At 47.1% G+C, this 25,953-nt stretch overlaps 1 protein-coding gene across 5 annotated transcripts in view; it reads left to right on the forward strand.

Annotated features, from left to right (window-relative positions):
- The first annotated feature begins 1,424 nt into the window (after positions 1-1,424).
- The window catches only part of nrg1 (neuregulin 1), a 37,394-nt gene continuing 12,865 nt past the window's right edge, over positions 1,425-25,953 (forward strand). For 2 of the 5 annotated variants that reach the window (XM_030084849.1, XM_030084850.1), the window contains exons 1-4: positions 1,425-1,807; positions 1,904-2,820; positions 14,977-15,115; positions 18,782-18,849. In XM_030084849.1, the coding sequence (XP_029940709.1) occupies positions 2,106-2,820; positions 14,977-15,115; positions 18,782-18,849 (922 nt within the window). In that variant the 5' untranslated portion in view covers positions 1,425-1,807; positions 1,904-2,105. Of the gene's footprint in view, positions 1,808-1,903; positions 2,821-14,976; positions 15,116-18,781; positions 18,850-19,532; positions 19,592-25,953 lie in introns of all 5 variants that reach the window. The other 3 variants (XM_030084851.1, XM_030084852.1, XM_030084853.1) reach the window with 2 other exon arrangements.

Genomic DNA, 25,953 nt, shown 5'->3' on the forward strand with positions numbered 1-25,953 from the left:
TTAAAACCATCTTGATGCTTTTGGTAAAAAAATGATGGAGAAATGACCAAAAACATCCTGTGGTTTGTTTGCAGCTACTGTTTGAATTTCATTACATGTGAACATAAAACTGAAGACTTTGTGCTTCATTTGGAAAATGATGGATGAGGTCTGGTGTTCAGAGAGGATCTCTGAGAGGAAAGTCTTTGTGCTGAAACACTGAAGCTACTGTTGTTTTGTACTTCCATCCTTCTCACTTTATTTTTATCATTTACGCTGACGAATATCTTTTCCCTTAAAGTAAAAGTCATCTATCGTCATCAATGCGTTCCGCTCCTCACCTCACAGTTTAGTTCTCCGTCACTCCTGGAAATCAAGCTGTGAAAGTTGGTTTTGAGGACAAACCCGATTGTGAAGCCACTTTCCTCCAGACGCGCCGTGCTGGGATTCACGCCGTCAGACGGCAGCAGGCCTTTGTGTGCGTCGCTGTTCATCCGAATGTGTTTGCCTTCTCTGCATTGATCCTGCTGGCGTATTTATTCCCGGTGTCACTTTTTGGCCTCCTGGTGAAGAAGCTGGAAATCCGGAGGAGCGAATCAATATGCAGGTCACTAATTCAGCAGGCTGACAGGAAGTCCTCTCCCCCAGATACCATTACTGGTATTAATTCTGTCTGTGGATTGGAAAGGGTCAGAGCGCCGGCAGTGTTGACCTGACCTTTGCGGCGCTCTTCATCTCGTTTAAGCCCCGACTTTTCCAGAGGATCCTGGATTGTCCTGCCAGCTTATTTACCGGCGTGCCGGGGGGGTTGGGGAGGTTAAGAGTTTTACAGCTGGTCTGGGGGCTTTCTGCCACACTTACACCCGATTAGGAGAGTGTTGCTAATCATCCAGAGCATGAGAGGCGCTGAAACACACGGGGAAAGGAATCTGCTTGAATTCAATACATTAATAAACCAAAAGTATGAAAGTAATTATTGTATTTGTATGTTTGAGATTTATCCAATTTGTAAACTTTTAAAACATTTGTCTATTGTTTGTAATGATGTAGAGGAACATATAGTGTGTGTTCTGCATCGGATGGTGTAGAAATCAGTCGTTCCTCATTCAGTGTCTATAAATGAGCACCATCGTCTTGTGTGTTCTGACGCTGTGATTGTATTATTGCATTAATTAATGCAGCTACTTGGGATGAGTGGAGCACAATGGCTGCATCCCTCTGGGAGGATCATGTGTCTGCCTCCTCGGCTCCTTCCCCTTGACAAAAAACACACCCTTCGGTATCAGCATAATCAATGGGGAGTGGTGCTGGGGGGGCGGCGGCCGCGGCCGCTTCCCCGCCTGTGATTCGCCAACACGCTCTCTAATTGGATCAAGTAGGAACTTGCTTAGCTGGATGCTTTGTGCTGGGATTGGGAGCAGCGAGCGCACTGGCAGACAGGAAGAGGGGCGGAGAGGGAGGAGGCCGGCCGCCCTGCTCGCCACTTGCAGAGGAGGGGTGAGGAAGGAGAAGGGGAGTATCCAGTCGTCTCTGCTCTTCCGTGCTGCTGCAGCCCCCCTCCCTCTCGGTGAGGTTCTCTTTCTCTCTCTTTCCCCTTACTCATCTGTTTCTGTGGCTGCGCTGAGAGGAAGGGCACCTGCCGCTCCCTGATGATTCAGCCTTTCAGCCGCTCGCAGCTCCTCGGACCAGACAGCATGTCCCCGCTGCCACTGCAGTGCCCGGCCGTCCCGTCCTCCGCGCTCCGGCTGCTGCAGCTGCAGCCGGCCTCTTCCTCCTCCTCCTCCTCTTCCTCCTCCTCCTCCTCCTCCTCTTCGGCCCAGCAGTTCAGGTGAGTGAGAGCTCCTGCTCCGCCGCGGCTCGCTCGTCCGACACGCAGCAGATTGCACGACTGTGTGAGTAAGGAACTCTTCTTCCTCGTGCACAGGCTCGCCGCTGACTTCCCGGACTGTTAACAAGCTCCGACTCCCCCACAACTGCAGTTGTCCCACCTTCCTGTGCGACCCGGCTCTAACTCTGCGGCCTGACGATGGAAGACATGCTCAAGGACACCGGCGGCAGGCAGCCTTTGTGTGATGCTCTAAGTTAATAGTTAGATCAGAGATACTTTCGTCCGCTACTTTGACAGGATGACTGAGGGAATGGAGGACTTGTGCGCAGGGCCCACTCCCCCTCCGGGGTCGGCCTCCCCCACCGGCTCTGCGGTTGATACCGGACAGGTCCCGGAGGAGAAACCGGAGGAGAAACCGGAGGAGGTGGAGGCAGCTGTCCAGAGCGGGGAGGAGGGCGCAGAGGAAGCTGCAGAGGGAGGCGCTGCCGATGGCGACGGCGACGGCGATGGGGGGCGTGCGGGGGCTGTGGGGGTCGTGGCCTGTCCAGGGGCCTGCTGTGTGTGCATCGAGATGGGACAGATTAACAACTGCCTGCACTCGGAGAAAATCTGCATCCTGCCCATCCTGGCCTGCCTGCTCAGCCTGGCCCTCTGCACCGCCGGCCTCAAGTGGGTCTTTGTGGACAAGATCTTCGAGTACGAACCCCCCACACACCTAGACCCCATACCCATCGGACAGGACCCCATCATTATATCAGTCGACCCCACGCTGGGAATAACTGTGTCCATCCCTCACCCGTCCCCGTCGAGCGTCTCCTTGACGACCACCATCGCCATTACCCCGGGACGGCCCGAGGTCCTCGTGGAGGACAGATCTACACGAGGGCCGCCGGCGCCGCGGCCGCCACGAGGGACCGAGCCCTCCGTCACGCTGAAATACAACGCCGAGCGCCCCACCACCGCAAAGCACCCGCAGACGACACAGGAGCTCGACAACAACATCCCCACAGTGTGTGAGTACCCCAGCTCCTCGCCTCCGCCGTCGGCACCCAGACCCAGCCGGGCCGGGTTTAGAGAAGCCCCACTTCCTGCTAGGCAGGAGGCTCAGGCAGAGAGAGTGTCCTCACACACAGAGCACCCTCCCATGTGGGCAAAGGAAGGATTATTGAAGATATTTTCACCACTGATAATCATATAAGCCTTGTTTTCTCTTTCATGGCTGGTGTTGTAACAACTGAGCTGCGTCAGGCATGGCAGGAAGTGCTGCGAGGAATTTTCCTCCAAACAGACGTGCTGGGACTTGCAGAGTGTAACGTCGAGGCCCATGACTAAGCCTCTCAAGTATTGCTCCACAGCTAGGTGTGCAGGAGACAACTAGTCTGTCCAAGCTTCTCCACCGTTCGCTCCTTCCTGTCTGAGTGTTTCCTCCCACGTCCGGCCGGGACCGGGACGTCTCGGCGGTCAGACAGAGTGTGAGCAGAGCAGAGGGTCCCTAAGACGCGTGGAAGCGCATTTCCAGTCATATGGAAAAAGTGGAAATCAATAAATGATGCATGACCCGACCTGAGAGTCCGGGCTGTGGTGCAGGGAGACTTCCTGTTTTCTGCCCGTGCTCCATTTCAAGGTCATCGCCTGCGGGAGGCTAATTGATGCCCCCTCCATTCCTGCGCCGCAGGGAAAAACAACCCACTCATACTGTCTGCCTGCCGGCGGCTCGCCACCGCTGTAGTCACATCAGGATGATTTACTGCCCCGCATGTGGGTGAGCCAGTCCCAGGTGGTGCTGGTGGCGGTGGTGGAGGTGGTGGTGGGGTTAGCGTCAACGAAGACAATGCAGACGGGAAAGTTTGGCAGCATCAGCGGGCAGTAAATCCTCTCAACATGAATCAGATTCTGATCAGTTAATTGCAATGTTTTTTTTTTGGGGGGGGGGGGCTTCTTCCATCTTATACAAATCAAATCATTGTTTAATTAAATTAATTAAAACAACAGTAATAAAAGAATATCAGAAAATGGCTATTATTCATAATAGCAGAATTTGACATTGAATTTGACAAGTCTTGTACCTGTCATAAACATTGTGGCCAGTAGAGGGCACAATGAACGACACAAATCACACGTAAATCACACACGTCAACAGTTTCCTGAAGGAAACTAGGATTTTAGACATAAAACGAGTCAAAATTCAACATTCAAGCTGAAACATTTTGTTGTTTTTTTAACGACTTTTCTCACATTTAAACTCAGCTGCAGCTGCCAGATGCCAAACAGTTCCTCCAACTGGAATCAGAACCTCAACATTTATCAACATGTTCTTCCCGTAAAATCTTCAAATTGTAGTTATCAAACATCATAAAGGGGTTTCTGTGGCTTTATAAAAGTTAAAATGACTCTTTTGGCTGAAAAGGTCATGTCGTCAGCGTGCAGGGATGAAACCACACACACACACACACACACACACACACACACACACACACACACACACACGTTAGTTTGTTTGACACGTTGTCACATGACCGCTCGAGTCTCGCTCTCCATACTGAACCGTATCTGCCCTGCTCGTCAATCGATCCATCAATCAGTTCCTTTCACTCAAACAGCTGACACAGAGCAGTTAGCACGTTACCAACCCTCCTCCTCGTCTTCCTCCGCCTCCTCCTCGGCGAGCGTCTAAACAGGAAGTGAGCAAACATCAGAGCTCTCATGCATTTGTAATTACAAACACCAGACGCCAGAGGCAGGGGCAACATGAAAAATTCACATCTTGTGTGAGCGAGAGGTCGAGGGGAGTAGCGAAGCCGGCCGGACCGAACGCCGAGCGCTAGAGTCACCTCTGGAAAATGGCAGCCGGCGCCAGAGGAGCAGAGTGATTACAGGATGGAGCCCGGACCACGGGCCCGGCGCTGACCGAGGCGCTAATGAAAAGGCCCTGGAGCAGCAGGACGCCCCGGGACGGCCAGCTGATCAATAGGTCACGTCAATACTTTTTGGGACCTTCGTAAACCAATAAAGTGATCTTGAAATTGCCATCAGCTGACAGAGAGCGGCGCTCCAGCCTGGACTGGTTTGGGCTGTGGATCCTCTACACGTCTGCTCACTTCAGTGGCTTTATTCTGGCCACATTATTCACACAACTTTTAATAATTGAAAATACAATAGCATTAACATGTATAACCTGGTATCTTATGTATCAAGAGAAGGGAGTTCATGGTGTCTTCTTTCAATCAAACTACCAAGAAAACATCCAGACTCACACTATTGTCGTTTATCTGAGCTCTAATCACGCCTGTGAAGAGATGTTAGCCTGACACGACCTTCCCTTCGCTCCAGCATGTGCGAATTCTTCATCATCAGAATCAATAATCACACATGGAGAAGGCGTGGCCACGCGCCCTACCAGGAAAGAGACTCCACAGATGTGGAATCATGAGTATCACTGTTTTCACATAGATCTGCACATCCTGATAATATACCATCTTGGAAGAATAACCTGACTGCTCTGAGTTTACTCTGCTATCTTTGACACTGTTACACTTGCTTTACAATGAATTAATCTAAAGTTTCTATACAAACGTTACGATGGCAGGTAAAGGACACGTTCCATTGAATCTTAATGATCATCTGGTCATTCCCCTCCTCTTTGAATCCAGTCTGCTGAGAGTTCCTGGCTCTCGGTGTCTTTACAAAGCATTGTAAAACAAGTGTTTTCACATTATAGACTTTCAGGAGAAGATGCGACACACGTTTTCACTTGTGTCCATTCCGCCGTACCTCATTTGATGGGACTGAATATTTCAGGAAGGTTTTGTGGGAAAACATTCAAAGTTCAAACCAATTTCAGTCTCAGTGAACGTAGGATGATTCGAAGCTCAAAATGACTCACTTCATGAGTCTAACACTAAAATCTAACCCTAGTCCTAACCCTAACCCCAACATAACCCTAACCCCGACCCAAGCCCAACCAAACTCTAACCCAACCTAACCATAACCGTAACCCCAACATAACCTTAGCCATAACCATAAACCCAAGACAACTCTAACCCAAACCCAACCTGAACCCCAACCTAACTCTAAACCTAATAATAAGAAGAGAATGTAAGAATGTAAGACCTGCCATTGTTGCAGGCTGGGAGACAATGTTAAGAAACCCTTATTATTTCTATGAAATCCGGTTCCACTGATTGGATTTTAGAGTTCTGCTGCCTTGGCTCCTCTTCTTGAGCTTGAAGACCAGGTCCAGAGGGTAAATGGCTTCAGCACTGCAGTAGCCCAGAGCTTGAAGCTTTCGTTGTGGCTCAACAGAACATTTCTTTTTTTTTTGTAATTCAAGTTTTTATTTCTTTTTCACAGCTTAGAACAAGACAAACAAAAACAGACAGCAGTGAACAATACAAAATGTGGCCAAACTAACATACAAAATGAGTACTTCACCGTATCTAAAATGGTTAAGATGTTTCAAAAATCTGAGCCCAGGATTCAACAAAGTTATCCATGTCATTATTCACTCTAGCCAATAATTTTTCATATGTTACAATTTTCTGCATATTTTCTTTCCACCTGCTAAACTCTGGAGCAGAAGGATTCTTCCACACACTCAAGATTACAACAGAACATTTCTGATCTGAGATCAGTCGCTTCATGTGACGCTTCCATCTGATATCGGTTTCAAAATTAATGGGTAAAGAAACAGAACATGCTTCATTAGTTGAACTGACGTTTTCATCTTCCAATCCTGAAGCTGGATGTGGGCTTGAGTCACAAACGTTACCGCGCAAAGCATTATGGGATTGATCCGCTGACTGTGAAGAATATAAACCGTCATATCAGTCTGATCACTTTATTCAGTGCTCATGTAAACAGACAATCTGATCTTTCAATTTGGAAGAATTCAATGAGATTGATGAAAAATTGCTCTGTCTCTGAACAATTTCTCTTTATTGCGTTCCAACACAATTTCACATCAGTGTTGTGTGATTTCTGAACGCTGCCCTCACTCCAGGAGTGACCAGCAGCTATCTTTCACTGTACATTCTGAAGAAGGCGCCAGTTTTCCATTCATTCACCTCTAAAATGAGCTCTAGCACGATTCAGACGACGTTGTAGAGCCTTGTGAAGGATTTCAGACGAACGGGACAGGAGTGTGCTCCACCTCATCGTCTGCATCGTATGTTCTGAAGCCGATGAATAAAACAGAGCGGTGCCGTGCAGGCGCTCTCCCCAGAGCTCACCAGGATGCGGTATGGTTGTGAATTTTGCAGAGGGTACTGCAGGGCAGCCTGAATTTTCATACATCACGCTGTATGTCTGGATTAGCTGTGAGACAGTAAATCACACAGCCGGCCGTTCATCCATCCATCCATCAACCATTTAACCACGTTTGGCTGTGGAACAAGACTGCATTCAATTCTGCCAAGTGCAACATGAAATATAGAGAAAACCTCAGTATTCAGACAGAGACAAGTAATTTCTACTTTAATCATTCTTGGAACCTTCAACCATCGGACGGGATTATGTTTTATTTAAAGCTCTTCAAGCTACTTTACGGTTAAATTAAGACAATTATTTTAGATTGTATTTTACGTCTTATAAGAAGCTAAAGAAGAGAAGCAGTCAGGGTGATTTCTGATCTTTCCTGCTCTAATAGTATTCAGAAAATTACTTTCTAAGATGCTTTGAAAATAAGCTTTGCTTCATCATTCACTTCGCTCAGCTTGCTGCTCATCAGGCCTTTATGTCGGTTGAAGTTGAAGCTTCACTGTGTTATCAGATTCATCTGGTTAAATGAAAGAATCTTAAACTTTTCTTTACAGAAAGCTGGTATAATGGGAAAAGTATGAGTCTTAACACAGAACCCTGAGGAACACCATGGTTCACGCTGCTGTGAGAAAATCAGTAAATCTGAATAAGAACAAAGTGAAATCTGTCTGATGAAATGCTTTAAACCAGCTTGTTCCAGATTATTCAGTAAGATCATATCATCAGTGCTGCTGAAGCCCCCGGAACAGATTTCATTCTGTTTTATCGGAGGTGATCATTAGCAGCTTTGAGAAAAGGCGTCTGTTTGACTCTGAATCAGCTCAGATCAGATGGCGTAGCCTATACAGAGAATTAGATCAACCAAATGAACTCGGCTCTGCTTTCCTTTTATCTGTTAAAGTCGCAGATAAGCCGTCCCACATGTGCCGTCATACAGAAGTCATCCGGCTTCGGTATCTGCAGGATCTGGAGTTCCTGGCAGGTACCGGCAGCAAACAGCAGCTCGTCTGAGGACGACCCTCACATCGCCGTGTGAAATCTGCTGCTGTTCCCCTCATTCTGCTCACTCTCCAGTCCTCCAGGACTAAACGAGTCAGTCAAATGAAGGTTTTCAGAACACATCTGTAAGACTGATGAGCAGACTGTGAGTGGGTTTCTCCTCACTCGTCCCACTTTTCCCGAGGACATCTGGACTGAATGAGGAATCCTTCAGATGCAATGAATGATGTGTGTGATGGGTTACAGCGCTCTCGATGTTACAATCACACACTCAGAGTAGCATCACAGTTTCATTCATGGGTTTCGATCTGATCAGAAATATCCAAAGACAGTCATGAGTGTGAAATCTCCGGTGTTACAATCACAGTATCGACCTCGGTAACGGATACATTCATATGACGAAAGTCTCCAACCGCAGCTGAGAAGATCAACCAAATGAATCATAAATCTCTGAACGTCCTACTACAGCTGGAAGGTTTCATTATTTAGAAGTTCTCCTGGAGGTGTGGCAGCACGTCTCCGACTCACCCGGCAGCGAATTAGCTGGAATGACTCAAGCAATGTGGAAACATGCAGCAACTGTGAGTCAGTGTGGTTCATGATATCACGCCGGAATACAGAGTAGAGCTCTCTTTGACCGCAGTGCGTCATTTCACCTGTACAGCACCAAAAAAATAAGTCTCAGCCTGCTTACTGTACAGCGCCGCAGAGGCACCGTCATGCCATGAGGCCTTGAGTCTTTTTTTTAATGGTACTTTAAAGCATCTGTGCAACTGTTCTCTCAAACCAAGCTGCTCACAAGCTGACTATTAGTTTTAGCTAATGCTAAAGCTGTTATTCTAATGGTTACTATTTCAGGAGACTCCTGTTTACCGGTCTGCTCATGACAGAGGAGGCATGCCTCATTAATCCTGAACTAACTTTGTCATCCTGACATGAAAGATGTCCTATTCTGAGTAGCATCAGCATTAGCCTGTATCCACGGTAGCTGTGATTAGCATTAGCATTAGCATCCTCAATAGAAGAAGAGTTATCCGCATCGGTCTGTATGTTAGTGTTTTATTTGTCCCCTTTTCTTTTCTGTAGCTCATAAATCAATTTGTTTATATAAACTCATCTACAGAGTTAGGGTCCGTTACTCAAAAAAGTAAAGAGTTACCTGTTACTAGTTACTTTTGAAAAAAGTAGTGCCTTACACTACTTGATTACTCCATGGAAATAGTAACGAAGTTACACTACTCGTTACTGCATAGTGCTCCGTGGAGCTATGCTTCCTCATCTCTCTCCGCGAAGCACTGCGCATACGCAGATCTGTGCGTATCAAAATGTTTTTTTTTTTTTTAACAGATTGGAAAGAAAACACGTCTTTTTAAATATTTTATAACCATTCGGATTTACTTCACGTGCTAATACGCCGTCCCCTGGACCACTGGAAGGAGGATTTTGTCCATTTCCGTAGTCCGGCTCTGATTGACTTCTAGCTAAGCTTCGAGCTAAGCTACTACGATGCTAACAGCTGGGAACCAGAGACACAGGGATTTATGAGCTTGTCTAACTTTGTCAATGATAGGGAAAGGGCGTGGGTCCCTAATCTTGGGAGTATTCATTTAAAAGGGGCATTTACAGTCGGAGGGAGTGCAGTATTGTCAGCAGAGTTGGGTATGTAACGACAAGTAACGAACGTTACAAGTAGTTAAATTACTTTTGATGGGAACCAGTAGTGTAACGGCACTACTCCTTCTAGATTGGTAGTTAAGCTAGCGTTACAAATAAAACGCTACGATCGTTACTTTTACAATGACTGCAAATAGAGCAACCAAAATATTATTATTTAAGCGGCATTTTTTTTTTATTACCACCAGTAGATGGAACGATGGCCATACGAGCAACTACTCGCCCTCTCTTCTGGGTCAGGGCTGATGGAACCGTCAAAGTAAAATTGGTTGCCTTATATAAATTGTGCCCCACTGACAACACTGCACTCCCTCCTACTGTAAATGCTGCTTTTAAAGGAACACTCCGAAGATCAGGGACCCACGCCCTTTCCCTATCATTGACAAAGTTAGATAAGCCCATACCTTGTGTCTCTGGTCCGGCTGGTTCCCAGCTGTTAGCATCGTAGTTAGCTTAGCTCGAAACTTAGCTAGAAGTCAATCAGAGCTGGACTACGAAAGTGGACAAAATCCTCCTTCCAGTGGTCCAGGGGACGGCGTATTAGCACGTGAAGTAAATCCGAATGGTTATAAAACATTTTAAAGGACGTGTTTTCTTTTCAATAAGTTAAAATAACGTTTTGATACACACTGATCTGCGCATGGCAGCGCTCCGCGGAAGGATATACCGGAGCACCGCTCCGCGGAGCACTACGCAGTAACGAGTAGTGTAATTTCTTTACTATTTCCATGGAGTAATCAAGTAGTGTAAGGCACTACTTTTTTCAAAAGTAACGAGTAACGGTAACTCTTTACTTTTTTGAGTAACGGACCCCAACTCTGGTTGTCAGTGGGGCACAAATTTATATAAGGCAACCAATTTTACTTTGATGGTTCCATCAGCCCTGACCCGGAAGAGATAGCCAGTAGCTGCTCGTATGGCCACCGTTCCATCTACTGGTGGTAATAAAAAAACTCCGCTTAAATAATAATATTTTGTTTGCTCTATTTGCAGTCATTGTAAAAGTAACGATCGTAGTGTTTCATTTGTAACGCTAGTTTAACTACCAATCTAGAAGGAGTAGTGCCGTTACACTACTGGTTCCCATCAAAAGTAATTTAACTACTTGTAACGCTCGTTACTTGTCGTTACACACCCAACTCTGCTCATCTAGACATCCAGATTATAGAGCATCTTCCTCCAAAAGAGTCAATCCCTTTGGATTTTCAATGTTTCTTAAAAAAAAACAAAGAAAAGCTAAAGCTAGAAGGTAAAGAAATATCTAGTAAAAACTAAATTACACATAGAGTGTGAAGTTTAGGGATCCTTGTGCCTCACTTACTCAGGATTACCTGTAGTGGAAACTGTCCGCTCATGGTTGCAGGGCTCATCTGTGTGATTTCATCCTGGAACCGCCGCCTCGTCTCCGGCTGGTCGTCACTGTTCTGTCAGTGTGTCATTACAGTGTGAGTCAGAACACAAACAAACACACTCCGCTCTGCGATCTCTAACCACAGCATCACAGAACGTGCTCGTCTGTGCCTTGCCTGTTATCCATACTGTACGATGCTGCTGCCACAAGGGGGCGCTGCTGTGACAGTCAACGGGCTTTGTGTGTAAAAATGTGTTCACCTAATAAGTGACTTGCTTCTAATGTTAAAACTTGTGTTTGTGGAACATGCTGTTTATGTTCTTATGAGTACGCCTCGAATGAGTAATCTTGGAATTGTTTATGTTATCGGCCTGAAAAAGCCGACTGGCACCCGACAGCTAGCCTTTCTGTCTCAAGTCCATCCTGAAACTCCAAGACTTGCGTGACTGTTCTGCGATACAGCGAGGTGCCAGAGAAGCTTTCAGAGTGATCAATACAGTTCTAAATATCCATTTTAAGTTGGGCGGGAGCCAGCGAGGGGAAGAAATGAGTAGAGAAGAGGGCTGATTGTGAGTCATCCTAAAATCTAATCACAAGGCTGTGGGTTTCATCCTCCTTCGTTCCCCAAAGTGTTCTTGATCAAGACACTGAACCCAAATTATGGATTTTGTGAGTGTGTGTCAGTGTGTGTGTGGATGGTTGACTACAATTAAAGCAGAACGATGCAACTTTTTTACCTCAAATGTTTTTCAGAATCCCTGTGGGAGTAAACAAAGACTTGGCGGTGATTGGCCGCCCGGGGGGGGGGAGTGAATGTTTATGACAGTGAGCTTTCACAGGATTCCAGTAGGGGGAGCGCGAGAGCAAAAGTTGCCTAGTTCTGCTTTAACTGAAGAGCAGCGGCAGGTGGATCTCCGATAGACATCAACTGTCCCAAAAAACATTCCTGGTCAACTGCTGATAACAAAATAGCTGTTTTGTGCTCACCTTAAAGGTGCAATAAGTGATATCATTTCACAGAGTGTCCCCCCCCCCCCCCCCCACCCCCCCCCACCCAGGAGAGCGTCAGGCAGGTCGCCAGCTGTGAGTTTAGACAGTTCAGGTGTGTCACCCTAATGGCCCTCGGTGCAGTCATAACATACGGATTGCTGCGCTGCTGTTTGGCAACCTCAGGAACTTACGACTGATTGGCTCTGGAACCAGGAAGTGTGACGGTCTAACCCGGCCCATCAGAGCTGTTCCATCCTGGAACTCTCATTTTGAAACAAAAAAAACTTGACTAAGACGTTTATTGACGGAGAGGACAGATTATTTAAAGGGAAAGTTTCTTCAATGACAGGTGAAAAATTAGTGATTTCTATTGATTTTATAGTAAATTTCTTATTTATTGTACCTTTGATGCTTAATCAGGTAATCCACTCAGAAGTGAATCAGGACAGGAACCGCTGTCTGTTGCTATTTCTGTTGAACATCACGGACTCCAACGGCTCCTCAGAACGTCACCCCACATATCCACACATGACAGCAGTGACCTCTGTAGGAGGGTCACAGCTTTCCGCGGATCAGCAGAGTGAAGTAGAGGATGAGGAGGAAGTGACCGCTCTGACAGGAGACAGAGGAGCATCATGGTTTGATGCCGTCAAGTCGAGCTGCCTCACATGAGAGACCTTGGTCCATGTTATGCACCATTAATGATACAGTATCATTAATTATCACTGGGTTATCCTAAAATTACCTAAAACAAACTGCATTGTCCACTGCGTCTGTCCTCAGTGTGTCCTCGAGTACTGAACGTGGACTTCAGATTTACGACATCTGAGCGTAAAGCGTCATTCAGTGTTTAATAGATTTATCAAATTGTTCATGTGATTTTCAGAACCTAACCTCATCAGATGTGTGTGTGGATGACTCTCAGTGCCTCCTCCTCGCCGCCCGTGTGGCTGCCGTGACTCCGGTTCATCATGCAGATGGAGGTTTTTTGCTGGTGCAGTGCATCAGTGTGTCCTTGACAGCACTCCAGAGAAACCCCATCACTGCAGCAGGCAGACAGTGCTGCAAAAAAAAAGAAAAAGAAAAAAGCCCTCGCTCTGCCCAAACAGCCTCACCACCTCCGAGCAGCCTCTGGCAGGCCTCCAGCGCCGTGTGGCGGCTTTTGGTTGGATGTTTCAGAGCGGAGGAATCTGCATTCTCCTCTGCGCCGGCTCCGGACTGGAGGACACGAGGAGGCCGTCAGCCGGCCGCCGGGGCGTGTCGCGATGCCAGACGGCTGCCAAACTCCTGTCCGCTTCAGGACGCTGATTTATGCCCCCGAAGCTTAAAGCTCCGACTGCTGAGGAATACTTCAGGAGCGAACGCTTCTCTACCATGGTGTAAATGTGTTTTATGTTAAAGAAGCAAGAAAAGTTCCATAAAATCAACTGATGGCTGAACTCCATCCACTCAGGCAGGACAGATCACCGGTCCAAGCCAGGGGACTTCTTTCACTTTCAGAGAATATTGTTGATAAAATCCATAAATAAAAGTCGTGGCAGGCCAGTGGAGGAAGTGTCTCTGAGCACAACGGCAGCAGCTCTGATGAAGGCTGTGCTGATCCACACCTTGTATTCTGTATTCATGAATTGATAGTGGGTCAAATGCAACCGTTAGAGCGTCCAGTTTGTCAGTTTTGTGCCTGTTTTCATACTGTTGGTCAGATCTCGGAGTCCACATCTGGACCCAGGACCCGTGCACTCACAAATTCACTTCCCAAAATGTGATGGAACAGTGAGACGGTGATCGCCACATTATGCTCACACAGAGAAAAACTGTGCTGTCCTCTGAACCGAGCGACCCGACAGAGAGACTGGGTGTGTCAGTCAGAGAGGAGCTGAGGATTTATGACCGGTCTGCTCCTGAATGGAGGGATTCAGCCCTCCATGTTATGCAGATCAGAACGCCGATCGATCTCCGGCGGTGCTGGGCTGCAGCCTCGCTCCCCTCGTCCTCGGCTCATTCAGTCTTTCATCAGCCGGCGATCTGAGGCTGCTGCTGCTGCACGGAGGAAAATCTGCTGCGTAATGCTGAGAGTGGAAAAAGTGGCAGAGCGCGTGCACACACACACACACACACACACACACACACACACACACACACACACACACACACACACACACACATACACACGGTGCGGTGGTTTGTGTTGGACTGGATTAGATTCACCGCGTGGTGGACCAGGTCAAACGCCTCTGGTTCCTTCAGGATCTTTTGGTTTCTCCTCCTCAGACCAGGTCTGAGGCGAAGCGCCGCAGGCTGCCATTAAAGGGGTTTGAGACGGAGGCTGAGGCTCTGCGCTCGACGCCATCAGTGACACAGCGGAAAGTGTTTTGGCTCAGAGGAGCGAACCCGAGATGAGTCATGAATGGAAAAGCTTCTGCTCGTTAGCCGTCCTTCACATCAGTCTGAAGTCAGATATCGTCTGGAGCGAAGCCCTCTCCCTCATGCCAAGGCTGAAAGAGTAAAAACAGGAAGTGCACTCTTATCCCTCCTGTTTGACTATAGTGCCTGTTAAGAGTACTACACTGTAATGAGTGTGTGTTAAGTGTATTTAACAGCGGGACTGGAATCTGTAATGCCCATGTTTCACCTGCAGTGGGTCGGACTCGAACTGTGTTCACAGACAGTGGTTTGTGGAAGTGATCCTGAGCCTGCGGTGGTTTTCAGTACAGAGTAACGTCGGTATTTAATGTAGAGTTCATATCAGTGTGCGAAAACCATAATTCATCATTCATGACTTCCTCTGAAGGAATTATTGGAAATATCAGAGGCCGTTTTCTGAAAATCCTCCATGTTGGTGAAGCTGTGCTCAGCTTTTAGGACTAAAATATTTCCTCTTGCGTCTGTCTCCCTGCAGCCACCAGCAGCAGCTCCACCACGGCGAAGACCTCCAGCCACGTGACGCCCTGCAGCGACAGCCAGAAGAACTTCTGCGTGAACGGAGGAGAGTGCTACATCCTGAAAATCACTGAGGGAAACACCAAGTTCCTCTGCAGGTACCCGCCCTCCGCCGCTCACCAAACACACACTGTATGAATGAGGCGTGAATGTGACTCACTACTGCCCCCTGATGCACAGGGGTGGTGTTACTTCAAACGGCACCGTGAAGGACGCTTTGGCTTGGTTTAAACTTCTAGAGGAAATTACACAAAGAATGTTCAGAGATTCCTAAATGAAGCTTATTGCTGTGTTTACAGAAATGAGTTAAAAGTTCGTCCTAACCTCATCTGGACTGATGGATGCAAACAGAATCACGTTACTGATCAGTAAGCACAGTTCCTGGAAGTTTACCTCCCAAGAAACACGCTCTCAATGATCTCAGTGAACTAGCTTGGTTGGTTTTCCTGTTTAATTGTGCACCAGAATTATAGTTAATCCAGAAGTTTGTGCCAAAGTGTCACGGTGCAAGGATGGAAGGACCCACGCGCAGGCAGCCAGGCCGAGTTGAGCTTGTCTTATTTCAGGAACAGGTAACAGGAACACAAGACAAGCTGAGCTGAGGTGCAGGCTAGGGAACAGGCAGACGGACCCACAACGAACCGACAAGGACAAGAGAGAACAGCAGGGTTTAAGTAGGGGAAACACAGGTGTGGCACATTCGGGTGGTAACGAGACAGGCAGGAGAACATGAGGAGCAGACAAACACAAAACCAGACCCGAGCGCCCCCACAAGGCCGCAGGGCGTGACACAAGGTTCCTGATCCGTCCTTTGAGTGATGAAGTTGTGAAGTACAGAACGCTGTGAAGCGCCTCGCCACCCAGCTTTAGATGCAGTAAATAAAGCTGAGGGACGCCCTGCGCCCTGCTGGCTCTGTCACAGCCCAGAGCTGGGGAACCAGACGGTAATGCCTGCTGTTTACGAGCTGCTCAAGCGGCTGAATGGCTCCACATCACGGCTCTTCAGCCTGCGGTGAGGAGGGCAGCTTTTAGAGATGGCTCTCAGGAAGACAACCGCAGATGGATTTGAGGGAGATAAGAGTTTAATTCACTGAGGACTCGCTCAGTGTGATGCTGGTTTATCTGTATATTTCATATAGACATGTGAATATAACTTCAAAACAACAAATAACAACAGAAACAGTCATTTTTAAAGAGCTGAACAGATAAAAAACAGAGATCAGATATCAGGACTTCAAAGAAAATGTATTTCTATTTGAAGGATGAAGATGATTTTATCTCTGGTTCGTGCTTAAAACCGTTTGATCCTGAGCCAAACCGCTCAACACGGGGATCACACAGCAGAAGGACTGGAGTCAACTTAGCCTCCCGTTCCAGCAGCAGACATGGACAGAGCAGCCTGCTGGGGTGAGAGACAGCAGCTCAGTCCGCCGTGCAGCTTCTACACTGACATGTAAGAAGACTGAAACTAGACTGAGAGCAGAAACGACCAGCTAGTGAACAGTGGAAGCCCTGGAGCTGCTGTGTCACTGCAGCCTCAGCTCCAGCGAGCCGCGAGGCTTCACCGCCAAATGCTTCCTGATGTGACTGAGAGCCTCTGAAAGCTTTGTTTACAGCTTCAGTAAACCGAAAATATCCATCTGCAGGATGTTTTACTGCACTCCTCAGACCTCTGTGGTCACTCTGGGACGTTTGAAGATGTTTCCTTTATTCAAGAAAATCAATCTGTGGTCATTTCAAACAAATAGTAAAGGAAAGAGTCCAGAAGGAGGTAGACGTTTCTACTAATTCTGTGAATGACAGTAGACGAGCTGCTTCACAGGAACCTCCTCAGCTTCCACTCAGTCCTCCAGTCCGTTACTGAAGCTACTTCAATGGTTAATGGAGAACTTTTCACTCTAAATGATTTTTTACCGTTAACACTGTGGGAACATTCAGGACTAAAAACACTGGAATAGGTCCTGGACTGTGGATTACACCAAGATTATTTCCTCCTGAAATGCTGTGTATGTGCTCCCAATGGAGAGGGGAAAGTTATGTGCTAAAAAAGCATCAGAAGAAGAAAAATAATATTCAAATTAAAGATGCAAGCAGCTTTGGTGGGAACCTCGCCACCCACCTGACTGGGCCAAGCCTCCGGGGCTCGGTCCCTCAAGGAACCTCTGCCTGGGAGAGGAATCTCTGCAGCTCGCCTCTTCAAGAGGCAGACAGCCATGCAAGAACTGGACTGTGGTATTAGCTACAAAAAACTACCAAAAAAAACTTTTCAATCAATCAATCAATGTACTTTTTTATAGCCCAGTATCAGAACAACAGCTGCCTCAGAGGCTTCAAGATGTTACATTGGTTGGTAAAAATAAAAACAGTGAATAAGCATAACGTTAATATGTCAAATTCACAGTAACAAGATAAAATGAAGCAACCACCGCCTTAGACCCTCACATCCGGCAAGAAAAAATTCCAAAAACCCAGTGGGAAAAGAAGAAATCTTGGGGAGAACCACAATATGGAGGGATCCCTCTCCCAGGGACGGACAGCTTTGGCAACAGCTAGCATGAGACAATAAGAAGTAAAGCCTAGGACTATGTTGAGGACAGTCCGTTGGACGGTCCAGCACAAGAACCACGGATCCCAGAAGTAGAACTGAAGCCAGTCCGTGGGCAGCACCGACAGGAGTGTCCTCCCGGTCCGGACGGAGCTTGTTCGTAGGCCCTCGTAATAGTGGAGTCAGCAACTGAAACTGGAGAAGACTCCCCCTCGAAGGGGGGGACAACAGGTGAAAAGCAATGAACGGATTAAAGGGAATAACATTCAGACATTAGAGGACAGGGCTCAGTGCACCGTACTTCCCACAGCATTCTAGCTCCTAGGGTAGCTTTTAAATGTTAGAGTATCCATTGATAATCCTTTAGGAGTGTAGCATAACTGCTCTACCGCGAGGGCGCAGCGTTTCCATCTGTCTCTGTTCTGAGCTGAAAATAAATCTCGACAGCTCCAGGTATCTTTGACCAATCAGAAGAGCCCCTGAGGCTCGAGGGTCATTCGTCGCACGTTCTTGTGGGAGGGGCTTAACTTGCGCAAGGGCGTGATGTCAGAGAAAACAGGACAGGATTGGCTGTGCTGGGTTTCAAATCGCCATCTTAGCTGGGTCAAATCGCCATCTTGCTTAGGTAACCCTAAGCAAGATGGCGGAGATGCGGAATCCTGCCTACAGCACCTTTAAAATAACAGACAGTCAATATTGAGCATGTTTGATGTCATTGTTTCATTATAATAGGAGGACAACTGAGTGACTGTCGTACAATAAGTTGGTTTTTTAAGAAAAAAAAATCTTACAAAATGGAAGAACTGTAGTGAGTGAAAATAAAAGCGTTTTGTCAGTTTTCAACAGTTTGATTATCATCATTGAGGATATAACCACTGCAACGCTCGATCAATGATGGCTTTTATATTACAGGGTTTATTACATTCACAATGAACAAAACTAGTCTGTTCTTGGCTGTTATTTCAGTTCAGGTCGCTAAAGCACGGAGGAACTTTCTCAGGTGTCGATACCGGGTCGATACCAGGTTGATAATGAGTCCATGCTGAGTTGATGCCAAGTCTATACCGGGTCGATTCCGGGTCGATTCCGGGTCAATTCCAGCTCGTGCTGCGTCAGTGTCCACTCGATGTTTGTGTGTCTGTCCTCATATGTCCTCATGTGTTGTGTGTAACATGTATTGGTGCTGTTTTGTCTCTTTCCCCCTCTACCCATCGACCAGGTGCTTGGCCGGATTCACTGGGCACCGATGTGAACAAGCTGTGCTTAAGAAAGTCTCAGACCCAAAACGTATGTGAACTCGACTGTATCCAATCCCACACGTCATCGCTGGTGTGTCACCCCCCCTCCGCCATGTTTTTTTCCAACCGATCCCGGAGAAACCCTGGTTTCCCGTGTGTACAGTTCCTAGAACTAAAGGTTGACGGGCGACTTTGAGCCCTCAGCAGGGTCTGCAGGTTCAGACACAGTCCCCTCAGGCAGGCAGCACACTGAACCTTGCATGGACATCACACCTCATCTCACCCCATCCGTGTTGTTCCCGGCAGCGAATCCCTCCACCTCATCCTCCACCAGCGTCTCTTGCCTGACGGTAAGAGTCGGCCTCTCTCGGCCGCCTGCCGAGCATCCTTCAACTGGAAGACCGGAAGGATCTCTGCTTTGGCAGCTCTCTGAACTCTGCCTCTGATGGCCTGGACGCCGTCTGATCTGGATCTGTCAAGTCCAGGACTGCTCTGGACCCTGCTCATGCAAATTTCAGTGTGTGTCAGAGAGTTTTCAAAAAAAGAGGGGGCTGTGCAAAAATGTACCAGTCCTACAGACCCTGAGTTCCAGACCGATCCCCTCCACAGTGGAAGTCCCCCAGCCTGAGACATTCGGCCCGTCCTCCCGACACCAGTGGTGACTGTGGTGGGTTTTGCACAGCTCTGGTACTAACCCCTGTCTACTGTCTGTCTCTTGTGTTTTCTACTCAGGTGTCCAAATGAATTTACTGGTGATCGCTGCCAAAACTATGTAATGGCCAGCTTTTACAGTATGTCCACATACTTTCTTCTCCCTTCGCCGTTCTTTAGCAGCATGCTTGACTAACACCCGTGCCTGCTCTCCTCCCTGCACCCCTGCTTTCTGTCTGTAGTTCTGCATGCTGTAGATGACGTCTTGGACTGTATCTCAAATCTTCTAAAATTTATAAAAACCTTTGTAGGCTTTAAGACTGGAGGTTCAGTGAATGTTTGATGTCTTTGTCTTTATCATCAGCAGAAGAAGGAAAGTTTAGATGCAAATCTAACAGGCAAACAATACTAAAATATCTGCACTCGATTTTACTTGAATTCTGCAGTTTTCCATCATTTCACATCATTTCCGCAGATGTGTGTTTTTGTCACGTAAACACAGGTACAAATGTTCATCTGAAAGTTGAGAGCTCTTCACCCTGCAGCTGAGGGGACATGTGTGACTCTTCAGCCTCTTCAAAGTGGCTTTTTGAAGCACAAACTTTTTATTGTATTTAAATACTGGATTCCCATTCTGGCTGAAATATAGCAGCAATAAATTATGAAACTAAAAGACAAAGTTAGGAGCCAAAATGGCTTAAGCAGTTAAAATGGTAACACTTTACTTTAAGCACCCGGTGTAACACATTATAAGTAGTTATAAACACTCATGCATGATCACAATGCTTTATAACTCACTATACAGCATAGGGTTAGGGTTAGGGTTAGGGTTAGGGTTAGGTCCTGGCATTGTGATCATCTATGAATGTTTATAACTATAGCTACACGTGTTATAATGGCATTATAATGCTTTATAAATGTAATTATAATGTGTTGTACAGGAGGGCTTCAAATAAAGTGTTACTGTTAAAGAATTAAACTGGATAAAGTGGTTTAAATCACTGAACAAGCCTCTCAGTCCCAAAAGCTGAAGACGAGGCAGTGGGAGGAGCGGAGAGAGAGGCCGAGGTCGAATGGCTTGTTTGAGGAGCTGCATAGCTGCAGGTTTCTCCTGGAGCCATGTTGACCGTCTCCCACCAAACAGCAGTGAAGCATCGGAGCCGGACACGGAGGGACCGGAGCTGTCGGCAACCAGACCAGCTGAGAAACACTGAGCCCGCAGAAATGTGGCTCTTTGTTGATGTGCGGCAGTTTTAAATGTGTGTTTATACTGAAACGCCTGTGGGATTTATGACAATGCTAACTCCAGATTTAATGACTTTTGGTGACATGAGTCTGAGATTCATCACCTTCTTCAGGATCCTGTTTAAAAAATGGATACTTGTGGGAAGCTGAATAATTAGAAAATATCTTTAGAAGAGCATATCTGACTTTATGGGATGAAAAACTGCCACTGAACACATTTTTCTTTATTCAAATGAAAATTATAGTTTGTAGATATGAGGCTGTTATTCTAGTGTCTGTCACTCAGGTAGACGAGTTTCTGTGTGTTTTTACTTGATTCGGCGTCTTTTATAAAATTACGGCCCTGCCTGTGAGAGGACCTGCTCGTTCTGTGTGCTGCAGGCTTGTTGCTACCCTTGCTGTCAAGCTTTGCTGGACAAAGCTTTAGTCTGGAGAGTGTGAGATGGCATTATACGGCAAACATTTAGTCACAATTGTGGTTGATTACCTCCGCCAGGAGGTTATGTAATCATGTTGGTTTGTTGGTTTGTTTGTTAGCAAGATCCCGGAAAAAGTAATTGACGGATTGCAATGAAACTTTGTGGAAAGGTGGGTCTTGGGCTAACTTAGAATTGATTAGATTTTGGTGATGATCCGGATCACTGTCTGGATCCAGGAATTTTTTAAAGGATTCTTTATCATTGAGAGCTAGGGAGTCTTTCACATGGTTGGGCAGGCCCGCCGACAGGGGCGACAAACACCTGGTTCACACAAGACGCACCACTTCCGACGCGGAAGTGGAAGCGCCGCGCACCGACTGTCAGATCGGCGCCCCTGTTAACCTATCTGACGGTTACAGGAGGTGCGGGACAGCGCCGCGTGCGTAGCGGCTCGCGCCGTGGACCGCGGCGCTCCGCTCCTCTCTATTTTCTCCGCAGGCGGTGTGACCCCTCATGCACACTGGATGCGGTCCGGCTACGGAACGGCTCCGGTCCGTCTCCGGCCCGGTACACCGGAGCACTGTGATTCACACCGCCTGCGGTGTCTCCGCATTCAAGCCGGAGGAGGTTGCCAGATCTGTCGTTATCCCCCGTAGACAATATGAAACCCGTTTTACTCAATAGAAAGCAGCCCAAACCGCCGTCTCGGATGAAAATGCATGTTAAAACCGTATTTGTATGATAAAAAACACGTCATAAACACATAATCATTTCATCAACCCGTCCGACGTGTACAAAAAAGACGCTTGATTTGGAACAAACCCGCCCAATCTGGCAACACGGAGCTGCTCCGGTCACAGAGCTGTTTTGAGCCATTTTGCAGTCATTTGACTTCTCAGCAGTGACGAAGAACAAAACTGTTCATTCTTCTAAAGCGTATAATGACTACATGACGTTTGTTCTGTATTCTACCAGAAGAAGTAAAGAAATAGAATATTAAGGCAAAAACACGACACATATTTTATTTTGAAGTGACTTATTTTGGAACACGTATCGCGTTTCCTTCCGGGCACGCGACTTGCTTCCGTCTGAATTGATGCGGTAGGGCTCCGGCTTGCGGAAAAATAGGATCTTTGCGGAAAGAGACCGGAGCTCCGCAGAGGCTCCGCAGCCGGACCGGAGCCGGACCGGAGCCGGACCGCAGCCGGACCGCGGCCGGTGTGCAGCACAGCATTGATTTTAATGACTACGGATTAGCTGCGGTGTCCGGACCGGAGCCGTTCCGGAGCCGGACCGCATCCAGTGTGCATCGGGGGTCAGCATCCTGATTTGTAGCTACACTGGTCCAAAGCAATGGCGACGCTTCATACTGATGTCATTTGCAAGTTTATTCGATCTCTCTTCCTTGCCATAGACACCGTGAAAACTACAAAGGAAAATAGAAATAAAACACATTTACATTGATTTCATCCACTTTCATGAAGTGTCTCACAACATCCTGCAAAGAGTGTCAGCATTTAGACAGCTACAAACACAATCGCGAGACGACAGGAAACTATTTTAAAAACACACACACAACAAATGAAAGCATAAAATGCAAGTTACCGTGTGCGCTTCCTGGACCGTGTAGGATGTTGCAGTTTTGCAGCTGTGTATGCTTACTTTCAGATCAAGTTGGCGTTCGGCTGAGCAGCCAACTCGGCGTTCTCCGCCATGCAGCCTCTGCCACTGACGCTGCGCATATGACCTCTGATCGGGTCATGTGACTCGGACTATAGTAAATCAAATTGTTTAAACTTACTTTACATAGAAAAAATATACTCTTTATTCATCCAACATTTTCTAAAAGTAATATATCTTAAAATCACCTTTTAATAAACCATGAATTAAAACAATGAAATTAAGATGATAGAAAACACACTTATTCAATGATAGAAAAAACGTCCTATAGACAGTTACATGATTCCTCATCCAAACTGTTGTAACCGCAGACATCAGATATGTAGACGCTGCATTCACACTGCTGCGGACTGGAGCTGACCTGCCGATGCGGCGGCCATCTTGTGGAGGAGCCACTCGCTGCCACGCACAACATATAATGCCTGATTTTTCCAAACAGCTTCTCCTTCTTCATCTTTTGTCAGATCATGAACAGCTTTAAGGTAGATAGCGCCACCTACTGTACTGTGTACAGTATCACATCACGTACCTCTCAGTTTCCAAAACTACAGTGCGAGACGAGGGTCACAAAATGTGCGCGAGTTAATCACGCATCAAATAAATTAGTAGCGTCAATAGGAATTTAAATTAACTCGTTATTATCACACTAATTTTGGCAGTCTCAATGACTACATATTCGTAAGGCCTGTGGGTGAGTTGAAAGCAGTTTTCCACTCATTTTCTTTCCAAATGTGCATCAGATGGTGGGCGTTCTGGAGATCCAACTTTGTGAAAACATTCAAACCCTCAAGCAGCTCAAAGGTGGAGTGGACGAGTTGCAAGGGGTGCTGTATCTGTTTCTGATCAGTCCTCCATAATCAATGCAGGGCCAAAAAGGCCTCTACTGGATGAAGAAGAATCCGGCCCCACCAGGGTAGGATGATGGTCGGATCAGACCTGCAGTGAGGAAGAACTCAGTGTATTCCTTCATCGCCTTAGTTTCTGACAGAGAATAAAGGTTTCCCTGAGGAGGAGAGGTGCCAGCCAGCAGGTCGACAGGGCAGTCGTAATCCCACTGAGGTGGTAGTGATCTAACTAGGTGGAAGGTGGGTGAGATGGTACTCGGGGAAGCATCCCCCCTAGGACCCTAGGACCGAATGTGGACCAGTTCACCTGTAGGTTGTGCCTCTTAAGCCACAGGTATCCCAGGATCAGCTGGTTGGAGGAGGTAGCGGCCACAAGGAAGTTAGCTGACAGGGTTCAGTGTAATGGTTACCTGCCACAGCAGCTGGCTGCTGAGGGCTGTGCCCTGAAGAGGTCGGTCAAGGTTTAGGAGTCAGGTTGGAATGGGAGGCAAGGGACTGGTCTACCAGGTCGGCATCAGCCCCAGAGTCCATGAACACCACCTACTGGACAGGCACAGAAGAGGAGGAAACGCTGACTAAAGGCATGGGGCGGCTGACTGATATCGTGCTGCAGCGAGGGGGCGTGGCCCCGTCTGCTCAGAGAAAGAAATGTCTTGACTGAAACAGAATGTTTTCTGCTGCTGGCTGACGTCAGGAAGCCAACTTTGTTCTTCTTCCTTTTGGACTAATAGGCCTTTCTCCTACGAGTTCATCAACAACAGGATCATGGGAATATTCATGCTCATGGAAGGAGACTGATTATTACAGTATCGTCTGCAAATCTGATGAGAAATTTGTTATCACGCTGACTGTGTGTGTAAAATGTAGAGGACGGGGGAGAGGACACAAGACTGGGGGAACGCAGTGGATGAAGTTATCTCCTCCGACATTCATCCGGTCACCCTCAGCCTCTGAGCTGTGAAGGGATGTTCATTTGGTTTGGTTTTCTTTCACACCGCACTTTTAAAAGCAGACCAAGACGCCCAGACAACGTCATACTCGTTTGTGGGCGCTGTCGCCTGAAACGAACACTGACCAGAGAGCAAGTAAAGCCTGACGAAGAAGAAACGCAACTGATTTAACTGATCCAGACAGAAAACGGAAATCCTGGCTCAGCAGCCGACTTGTTCACAACACAAACAACGGAGCCGCAGCAGTTTAGAGAAGTGTTGGAGGTTCTGTTTTAATCTTGATGTTCAACTTGAGCTAATTTTCTAGGGACCTTGATGTAGAGTTTTTTTTTTTTTTAGTTAAAGGTGCATTAAGGAGTTTTTCAACTTTTAAAATACTTATTTTCCACTATAAATATGTTACACATTTTTAATGATGTGTACAATGTGCCCTGACATATTCATTACAAGTTCCTCTAACAGCGCTAAATTGTCACTTGAAAGTCGCAGTGCCGGTGCGGCACCAGCATTTTTTTAGGGGGAGAATTTGAAAGGAATGATGTAATGCGTGCTCTGGCTCGTTAAGTTTCGTTTTGTCCGCCATTACTCTGCCGGATGCTTAGTGAGCAACAACTGAGTAGGAGCTTCCAGAAAGTAAGAACAGACTGGCTTCTAGCACTGCCACAGCTCCACACAGACCCACCAGGGAGAAGAAACTTAGATTTACTCGAGCGCTACTAAACGAGCGAGGAAGGAGTTCCCCTCTTCCGTGCACGCGAGCCACAGGCACGAGTTTTTCGCTAAGCTGCATTACACCCAAGGCCTGCAGGGGGCGCTGTTTTGCATAAAACGTGCAAACTCCTTAAGGCACCTTTAAATGTCACTGATCTGCCGACAGATGGAATCCCAGCCGCCAACTTCTTGCTTAATAGCATGAAAAATAGCCTTGTTTTTGTGGGTAGTCAGAAGCAACCACAACATGTAGTCGTCATGAACCAAACCAAGCAGCCTTTACCACGCAGTCCCTGAAGTGGACTCTGGTCCGGATCAAACAGGGCTGCTGTGACGGCGTCCTGAAAGTCCAGTCCACTGCTTTTGTGTTGTAGAATGACTACTGCTGGCCGTCAGTTACCTTTTACCAGGAATCATTCTCCTTGCCTGCTGTTTTAATAACGTTCTGCTCTCTAAATGATAATACCTCAACACATTATCTCCACATCACACTTTTCACTTGGCTTGTTGCTTTCAGGAATCAATATCAGCAACTTGTGCTGCACATTAAAAATAAAAGTCGGCTGACCTGACTGGTAATAGTCATGCTCTGTGATGAGGAGGCTGCTGAGTTTCTGGTCCTTGAATGGTGCACGATGGTGACAGCATGCTA

Source organism: Salarias fasciatus (genome assembly GCF_902148845.1).
Source record: "Salarias fasciatus chromosome 7 unlocalized genomic scaffold, fSalaFa1.1 super_scaffold_4, whole genome shotgun sequence".
In the NCBI taxonomy this organism is placed as follows: Eukaryota; Metazoa; Chordata; class Actinopteri; order Blenniiformes; family Blenniidae; genus Salarias; species Salarias fasciatus.